Raw genomic sequence first — 9,448 nt, 5'->3', positions numbered from 1 at the left:
CTGTCTTTTCCTTTTGTAAGAACACCAGTCATGTTGGAATAAGGACCTAACCTAAAGACCTCCTCTCTACTTGATTACATATGCAAAGACCCTATTTCGAAATAAGAACACATTCACAGGCACCGGACGATGTCAGTATTTCAGTGTATCTTTTGGGGGGGGAGGACACAATTTAACCCATAACACTTTGACTTGGTCAAATTCGGGGACCCCAGCTTAAGACAGCCATCGCTTATTTATGTACCTTTTATGTTTCCCTAAATTATTTCATTTTATCCTCAATTACCTTATGAGATAAATATTAGCTCCATTTCGTTAATTTATTTTTATTTAATTAATCAATCAGAGGATTAGATGTTATAGTATAGCAACGTCTGTGTTTACACCAGATGGGAAATGTAACAACATGCCAGTCCCACCAGTGGGAGTAGATTTTCAGCAAAAGGGATCAAATACCTTATGCTCTTTTCCTAATCTGAAATATGAGGGCAAAATAAAGAAGGATTTTCATAGAGTTGTGAGATACTTTCTTTTCTATTTAAGATTTTATTTTTCCTTTTTGTATTTTTTCGTGTCCGGCAACGGATCGCAACCCTCAGTGTCACGCCCGTACCGGACCGGGACCGGCAACGGGATCGCAACCCTCGGTGTTGCGTCCGCACCTCGCTCAGCCAGTGAGCGGGAACCAGTCTGTATGTGGGATCCGAACCCTCGGCGGGAGCGCCACTGCGCTCCCAAGCGGCGCACTGTAGCAGTGCGCCACCGGGTCGGCCCCCCAATGGGCATTTTCAATCTGTGTCTTAACTAGATGCCTCAGCAGCTTTTGATATAGTTGATGCCTCCTCTTTCTTCAGACTCTTTTTCTTGGCATCAGTGACAACACAGTCATGGTTTCCTTCTTACCACACTGGTCTCAGTTTTCTTTACAAGTTCCTCATCCACAAACTATCCTTGAAATGTTGGAGGTTCTCAGAACTTAGTCCTAGGATGATTTTTACAAACTTTTATTCCTCCTGCTCCGTTTTTCACCATTAAATGGCACTTTTAATCACTAGTGAGATACCTTTGACTCATTCAAAATACTTTTCTCTACCCTACCAAATCTAATTTATTATCATCAAGTTTAGATGGTTTAAATTTCTAAATGCTCTTCAGATCCATCTTTCCTTATGTTCAGTACCACTACCACCTTACTCCAGAGGGATATAATTTTTTATCTAAGTTGTGGAATAGCCTCCTAAAAGATCTTTCTGTTTCTCCTCATCACCCCTTTCAATCCTTTTGCTACATAGCAGTCAGAGGGATGATCTTTTTAAAAAGTAAGTCTGCTGTTTGCTTTTGGTGTCTTCCTGTTGATCTGAGCATATAACTTCTAAACAATTCTGCATGGCTTTCAAGGTCCCGCTCAATCTGCTCCTTCCCCTCTCTCCAACCTTGTCTTCTACCATCCTCCACTATGCTTTAGCCCTGTTACCTATTTGTTTTTTTTCTTCCTTGAATATTCCAAGGTCTTTTAAACAAACTTTTCTGCCTTATTCGGTCCACTTAACACGCACGTGAACTTTAGATCTTGGCTTAAATATCATTTCTTTGGACAGATCTTTTTTACTTTCTCATTTTTCATTATTGTGGTACCTTTTTCTCTTCCATCGTAGTACGTGTTGGAATTTATATTAATGTATTTTAATGTTTGCTTTCCTAATAAAATTGCAAATTCCTAGAGAGTAAGGATCTTGTCTGTCTTTTTCCCTACTTTATTCCCTGCTCCTAGCATAGTGCCTGTTTCCTAGTAGCTTACTCAGTATTTGTTTAGCAGATGAATGAATGAATGAATCAATCAATCAATCAGTATGTCACTGCCCCTCTCTATATCGTTCTGCATCTTTGTTTCTACTCTCTCCTGAACAGATGAATTTCGGGTATTTTTCTAGAGCTTGTGTATTACAAGATTGGATTCTATATAATTCAGTGAATATCACCTTGATTTGGGTTAAAGTAGTATACGACTTGTGAAAGATGTAGAGTGAAGTAAATAGGAAGCAGATACACAGCAATTTAAGGAGGATTATTTGCCTTGTGAAGAAAGATCTAGAGGTCATAGTAAACTGTTCATGCTATACCAGTCATACCTGAGGTGCAAGGGAGAATCACCAATCCTCATTTCCAAAAAAAGACTTAGAACTTTGTTTTCCTGCCTTGATGGGAAAGACAAATTTTGATTTGTTGTGTTTTATAGCAGTAACCTGAGTACCAAACATAGTTTCAAAATGTGATTACTGGATTGCACATTTAGCTGTGAAATTTTCTTTCTTTTTTTTTTTTTTTTGGTAGCTTCCCTGTATGAGGATCTGAACCCATGACCTTGGTGTTACCAGTACCACACTCTCCCAAGTGAACTAACTGGCCATTCCCAATTTTCCATTTAAGTACATGTTAATGTAATATAAAAACAGATTTGTTTTGAAATTGAAGGTCCTCAGTCACCACAGTTCTACTTCTCAATATTATACTTTCATGATATATTACTGCATGTGGTGATGGTAATTGCATCTTTCAAAGTACAGTAGGGACATAAGAGGACCTGACAATTGTAACATTGTACTTTTCTGACTTAAAGATAAATTTTTAATTAGAGCATTAACTCTAAAACAGCTATAGCTACCATTTATTGAAACTTACCTGTGGTAGACATTGCTAGAGCCTATACATGGATATTCTCAAATTCTCGCAGAAAGCCTTTAAGGTAGCTATTATTTTTGTTGTACAAATAAGAACAATATGAAGGCTCAGAAAGGTTAAGTAATTTAAAATCACATAGTTGAGAGAGCCAGGCTTTAAACCCAGTTTTGTTTCAGTCAAAAGCTAGTGCTATTTTAATTTCAACATGCTACCGCAGTTAACTTTTGTCTTTTAGTTTTAGGAGTTGGGAATTCTATGTATGGTATGCTTTTCACCATCACAGTAAGTAGGTAATGAGCATTATATCTTTTAAGATACTCTGAAAAAATTGAGTTCAAGTACTTCTTTCTGTGTCTCTTCCACCTGAATCTTCCTCTGAACTTAAATAGTCCTTTATTTCATATGTACTACTTACAATACCTAGCATTTCTCTTCTGTATCATAATAACTTATGAATACATATCAACTCTGCTGTGAGACTTTTAAGCTTTTTGAAGGCAGAATTCTTTTCTGTTTTTTGCTGTCTTCAGTATCTTTTTTGTAATAGAAACTCAAAAAATATTTGTTGAATGAACTATAGAGTAAACAACTTCTAAAAAGTACGTATCTTTTTCTCAGGGATGTGCCTGTCTTTTGGAATATGAGGTGTAAAAATATTCACTTCATTAACATGCTGTCTCTTTTCTGTCCTTCAAAGCCAAAAATCTTAAAAGAGTTATCTTCCCAAGATTTATTGCCACATTTAGTGACTCCTTTTTTTGACCCTATCTTAAATGATTAATAGAATCATTTGACCTTTTCCTTTGAAATTCTTTTAGTGGTTTTTAAGATTCTCTTAGTTTTCTAAGTTTGTCCTTTGTGGTCTATTTTTCTTTGTCGATCCTTTAGATGATAACGTTCCCTAGGATTCTGTCTCTAATCATGCTGAGAACTTTTCCTGGGTGATCTCATTTTTGTTACTCAGTTTTGACCAGCATCCATATTAGGAGTTATAAATCAGATACTTATAGGGGCTAGGTAGGTGACATAAATGAGTGAAGAGGTGCGTGACACAGTAAGGGAGGATGAAGATTGGTGGATTAAAGGATCCATGCCCTGTCCATAGCTCCAGCCAGATTGTTGCTATTTCAGAATATATAGTATTCAGTGTTGGTAGATCTTCAGTTTTTCAGGAGAAATTAGAAATCTAGACTTTTTAATGTGAAATTTCCACATTTCTAAATGTGACCAACAATTTAACATTTTCAACTGTAGTGTAGGCCAACAGAAAGCCTTTTTTGAGTTTGCAAGTTTACTTACTCTAACTTGCTGTGTTCTGTCTGACTCCGAGATGTGTGTCTCTAGACTGGATTTTTCTGCTGAGCTTCAGGCTCATCCATCCTGTCGTATTCTAGACCATATAGTTCAGTGTCTCACAGGCATCTCAAAGACCATGATGATAGCCCTGAACCTCAAACTTGTTTCAGTTGTAGAAGCAGACAGCTGTGAGTTTGAATCCTGATTCCACTACCTACTAGGTTACCACGCATGTTATTTTATTTCCTTTCACTTCTGTTTGCTCATATATTAAATGGGAGTAATTTTTACCTCATTGAGCTATTATGCTAGCATAGTTTCCTGCACTTAGTAGCCAAAGCCTGACTGTTCTTGATTGCCATTCCTGTTTCAGTTTGTGGCATCGCCACTATCAATTACTGGTGCTTAAGAGTCATTCTTGATTCTTCTCTCGTTTTTATTTTTTAGGTCTTATTAGTCACCAAGTCCTGTGAATTTTGCCTTTGTATTGTCTCTTTACTACTATTACCTTAGTTTAATCCCCATTTTGCTCATCTATATTATTGTAGCTGCCCTTAACAGTTTTCTCTCAGCCTACTGCCAGTGATTTACATTTTGCTTAAACACCAATCTGATCATGGCAAGTCTCTGCTTAAAATCCTTCAGTGGCTCCCCATTGACTTTAAACTTTTAACTTTTAACATTCTTTTTGATCTGGTTCCTGCTTATTTTTTTTGCCTCATTTTTTGCTTAAATTATATGAATGGTACTTATAAATCCTTAGAATTTACCCTGTTCTCTGTTGCATGTTTCCTGCTCAAGCTGTTCTGTTCTGTGGTGCCTTTAGAAATTAGCTTTAAAGGCACCATCTCTTCCAGTGAGTTTTTGACTCCCACCCTCTCTCACTCCAGATCTGGGTTAGATACCTCTTTTTCTGCACTCATAGCCCCTGAAAATGTCTCTGTCATAATACTCGTCATACCTTTTTGTAATTGGCTTTCTCTCCACTACGTTTCTTGAAGTTAGAGACTACATATCTTGAATGGCTTTCTAACTCCAGGACTTAAAATAATATCTGGCAAACAGTGAGATCTCAGATGTTTATGGAATGAATGCATTTGCTAAATGAATAAATCATCTTTTTTCTGGAGAAATTGTAGATATAAAAAGAATCTAGGAGCATCAATTATATAGTTGTAAGGCCTTTTGAAACGTTCTAGTTTTTTTTATTTCTCTTGTTTGAGGAAGATTGTAGGTGCTTTTATTTATTATGCATCCATAATATTTATGTTCTTTGAACAAAGTAAATTGTACTGTTGATATAAATTACTACTTATTGTTGCCTTCCAGGGCCATTGTTTCTTATAAAAACGAAAAACAACTTTTTGACGGTAGCCCATTAGGTTCATCCTTTTCTGCTTTCCTCTTGTTGCATTGCCAAGTTCTCAGGAGCTTATTCCCTCCCTCCCAGTTTCCCCAGTGCCCTGGTTTATAGCAAGGTTTCTCAGCCTCCACACTATTGACACTGCGTGCCAGTTGTTTCTTTGTTGTAGATACTGTCCTGTGCATTGTAAGATGTTAAGCAGCAACTCTGGCTTCTACCCACTGGATTACCCAAGTTATACCTTCCAGTTTTGACAACTAAAAATGTCTCCAGACATTGTCAAATGTCCCCGTGGGGCAAAATCACCCCAGTTGAGAACTACTTCTTTATAGATATGCCCATCTCTTTCCTTTATCCTCAGAGTCTTTCCATGTTTATGAAGTCTTTGTTATCAGCATATGAGCATGATTTCTCATTTTTAAAAACAAAACAAAACACTTCCCCCACCCTGTAACTCCTTCTGCTTCCTCATTTCCCCCTTTTTTTCTGGCTTCTACTCCAGTGGTGCTGCTGAAAATGTTTTCATCAAGTCTCCCATCATTTCCCACGTTCCCTGAAGTGGATGGTCACACCACCTGGTAGTCTAAGTCTTCATCATGTCCTCGTCCTCCCTCCTCTCCCCACTCCCACCCCTACTTATATGCCCCATACAGTCAGTCATAAAGTCCCATTTAGTCTATCTCCTGACCATCTCTAGAATTCACCAGTATTCTTTATTCCCACAGCTGTGTTCCACCAGTGTCATCAGCCTCTTCATTGGTCTCTGAATTTTGAGTCTAGTCCTGTTCCACTTTATTTTCTACATTGTAGCCTTTGTGGAACAAGGTCTCTTCCCGTTTCAGACATTTTCAATCAATTTCTGGGCTTTAGTATTTGCATTTTGGAAGGCTTACCAGCAAATTTTTTATTGCTCTTAGGAACTCTTAAAACCCTTAATATATATTTCCTGATGTAGTCCCTGTCTATTAACAAAGACATTTTTGTGAAATAAAAAGTGATTTAGGTTCTTTTTAGACAAGTGTTTTATGAAAAGTCAGTGTTTATTCATTTAGTTACTGGTACATTTTTTTTTAACACCAACAATAAAATTTATAATTGGGGGAGGAATTATGAGATGAGAGTGTTCTAACTGATGGGTTAATATTGTGTATCTGTGACAAATTTGATCGTTAAGTTATAAAATATTTAAATAAAATTTCCTTTCTTGCAGGTATTTATAACAGCAGTGATGTAGCAGTATCATTTCCAAATGTAGTGTCTGGCTCAGGATCTAGTACTCCTGTCTCCAGTTCTCATTTACCTCAGCAATCTTCTGGGCATTTGCAACAAGTGGGAGCTCTCTCTCCCTCAGCCACATCATCTGCAACCCCTGCTGTTGCTACAACTCAGGTAAGTTATTATGATGCTATGAAGTGACATGTAGGTGGCATTCTCATTTTTTAAAGTGAGATTAGTTGGAGGAGTGACAAATGAAATTGGGCTTCCTATAGGAATTTATGAAATATCTCAATTTGGATTAACAAATTATTAGTGGAAATAATTGACATTTTTTAGATGATATTCATGAGAGAGGACAACTGAGTATGTGGGCAGCAACTGATGCTTTTCAATTTCTGGGTTTCTAATTTTGTCCTAATGATGTAAAATAGTATGAAATTACTATTTTCTTTTCTTTTCTTTCTTTCTTTAAGAAGGGAGGACTGGGCTGTCCAGTTAGCTCAGTTGGTTAGAGCATGGTGTTATAACAGCAAGTCAAGGGTTCCAATCCCCATACTGGTCCAAGGTGGGGGGGGGAAGGTAGGACTCAAAAACTATGAACCAATTTTGGACTTTTGTGATTTTGAAAATTCCTTTTATAATTTTTCTAAAAATCATACAACTAATATATTAAGATCTGCCATCTAAATTTTTCAAAACCAGTGTAAGAGAATATAAAATAAAGAGTAAATTATCACTTCAGGCACTACATGATTTTCCTCCCACTGAGAGAGAGCAAACATTCATAAATATTGTTAAATAGTGGTGAATATGTAGGTTTTCCATTTGTTTACCCCTTTCACTTCACTTTAGACTTGTAGTTTGATTAGTGACTTATTCTGTAAGAAAGTTTTGAAAGCAAGAGTCAAATAAGAAAAATTGTAATCTTGAGTTTTATAAATGGGACAGTAATGGGCAAAGCTGTGTGTGCACATACATACACCCCCTACAACCCTACTCTACTCCCTCCCCCTTTCCCAAAGATGATAATTTAAGATTCCTAAAGTATATATATTTTTATTTATTTGGAATTCTTTGTAATTTTATTTTCATTTCTCCAAAGCTCCAATAGTAAGTTTTTTGAGGTTTAGAGAAAATTGAAATGATGACAAATGCCTAATTACAAACAACTGGTTAAGTGATTGTAAGTTGCTATAAATTTGACCTTTACGTATGTGTGCATAATTTTTATTGTACAAGACTTTAAAATAGATACACTTTTTTTGGTATTTTCTGTAAGCCTTAGAGCACATCAGAGCACAGCATCTGATTCTTTCTTCATGCAGTGTGTGAATGGTACAGTGCAGGCAGTCAATGTTATAGTTAAGTCAGGGATTACAATGAGCAGCAGACAGTTCAGCACAGAAAACCAGTACCTACCATCTTTGAAGATGAAAGTTAACTATTTAGTGAACTTCTCAATCTGAATAAGAGGAGTTCTACTACTTTAAGCGTTTTTCTTTAGCTCATTTCAGTAAGAAATTGAGGTAGTCATAACAACAGGGGTTTGGGGTTAGAGAGGGTGAAAGGATAAATGAAAGAATGGCTCTTATAAATAGTTTTATCTCTTTTAATTAAGTGTAACCATATGCTGTTGATAGCTTTATATCCTTGGACAAAGTCTCAAATGAACATTTTCAATGTGCATTTTTCTTTTCTGTCTTTGTAAAAGTCTGTTTTAATTACTCTCTGGTTAATTCCAGGCTGAATTAAACAAAAATCTCATTTCTTCTTACTCATTATGTTTGTGGGTTTTGGGGGTTGGCATTAGGGAGGTAGATGAGCAAACTAGTGGTGAAGAGAAATTTATAGCTAGAGGGAAAATTCCACTTAACATGTGACTCAGCTGAGGAACAAAGAAATCATAGGTGCAAGTAATCCAGGATTCAGTCCAATTAAAATCTTTACTGTTTATCCCCTTTCCATGTTTCAGTAAGATGGGTCTCTTATAAATATGATCATCCAGTTAGATTCAAATGCTGCATGCTGAGACAACTGCATCTATGTTTCTGTCTAGTACTAAATGCTTTCTGCCTTCAAGCTGAAGCTTATTTAGGCTGGCTTATCTGGTGCTGCTGTAGCAACCATCAGTCTCCAGGCAACTGAGGCACGTTGACCTCTCATTTGAACTGAGTGCTGAACTACTTCAATTTAGCTGCCTGAGACAATAGTAATGGGGTTGAATGTGAAAAATATGAAGTTTTCTATACAAAGTGCAAGGAAAAGGATGCAAAAATATTTAGATGGAATTGATAGGACTCTTAAAATTGGGATGCAGTTGGTAATTAAATCTTTTTTTAAAGATGACAGAGTTTATTTCTGTTTAACTCTCCTATTGGCCCTATTTGTTTCTAAACCATACAATCCATTGTGTTTAGATAGTCACATCCTAGCCTTTTAGTTAGGGTTGTTTTATAGGTAGTTGACTTAAAATGAAGAAAGCAATGCAATAAGATAATTGGGTAAATGAAAATCACTAATATTTAAAATGTAATTTTAGGGCCGGCCCGGTGGCGCACTGCTACAGTGCACCACTTGGGAGCGCGGCGGCGCTCCTGCCGAGGGTTCAGATCCCACATACAGACCGGCCGCTCACTGGCTGAGCGAGGTGCGGGTGCAACACTGAGGGTTGCAATGCCATTGCCGGTCCCGGTCCGGTACGGGCGCGACACTGAGGGTTGCGATCCATTGCCGATCACGAAAAAAGACAAAAAGGAAAAAAAAACCCAGATAAGACTAAAATGTAATTTTAGAAGTCACAATTATTAAGAAAACCATCACATCAGCAAGCAAATAATTTAAGAAATATTAACAGAATAGAAATATTAAACTTGATAATGTTCTGCCCCCTCG

At 36.9% G+C, this 9,448-nt stretch overlaps 1 protein-coding gene across 1 annotated transcript in view; it reads left to right on the top strand.

Moving 5' to 3' along the window:
- Positions 1 to 9,448, top strand: part of MLLT10 (myeloid/lymphoid or mixed-lineage leukemia (trithorax homolog, Drosophila); translocated to, 10) — a 230,102-nt gene that overhangs the window by 194,681 nt on the left and 25,973 nt on the right. Inside the window, exon 13 of the mRNA XM_008579437.1 lies at positions 6,549 to 6,727. Within this exon, the coding sequence (XP_008577659.1) occupies positions 6,549 to 6,727 (179 nt within the window). The remainder of the gene's footprint in view (positions 1 to 6,548; positions 6,728 to 9,448) is intronic.

The sequence above is a fragment of the Galeopterus variegatus genome, unplaced genomic scaffold (genome assembly GCF_000696425.1).
Source record: "Galeopterus variegatus unplaced genomic scaffold, G_variegatus-3.0.2 Scaffold1884, whole genome shotgun sequence".
NCBI lineage: Eukaryota > Metazoa > Chordata > Mammalia > Dermoptera > Cynocephalidae > Galeopterus > Galeopterus variegatus.
The sequence above is the reverse complement of the archived record's forward strand: the minus strand, read 5'-3'. Positions and strand labels throughout refer to the sequence as shown.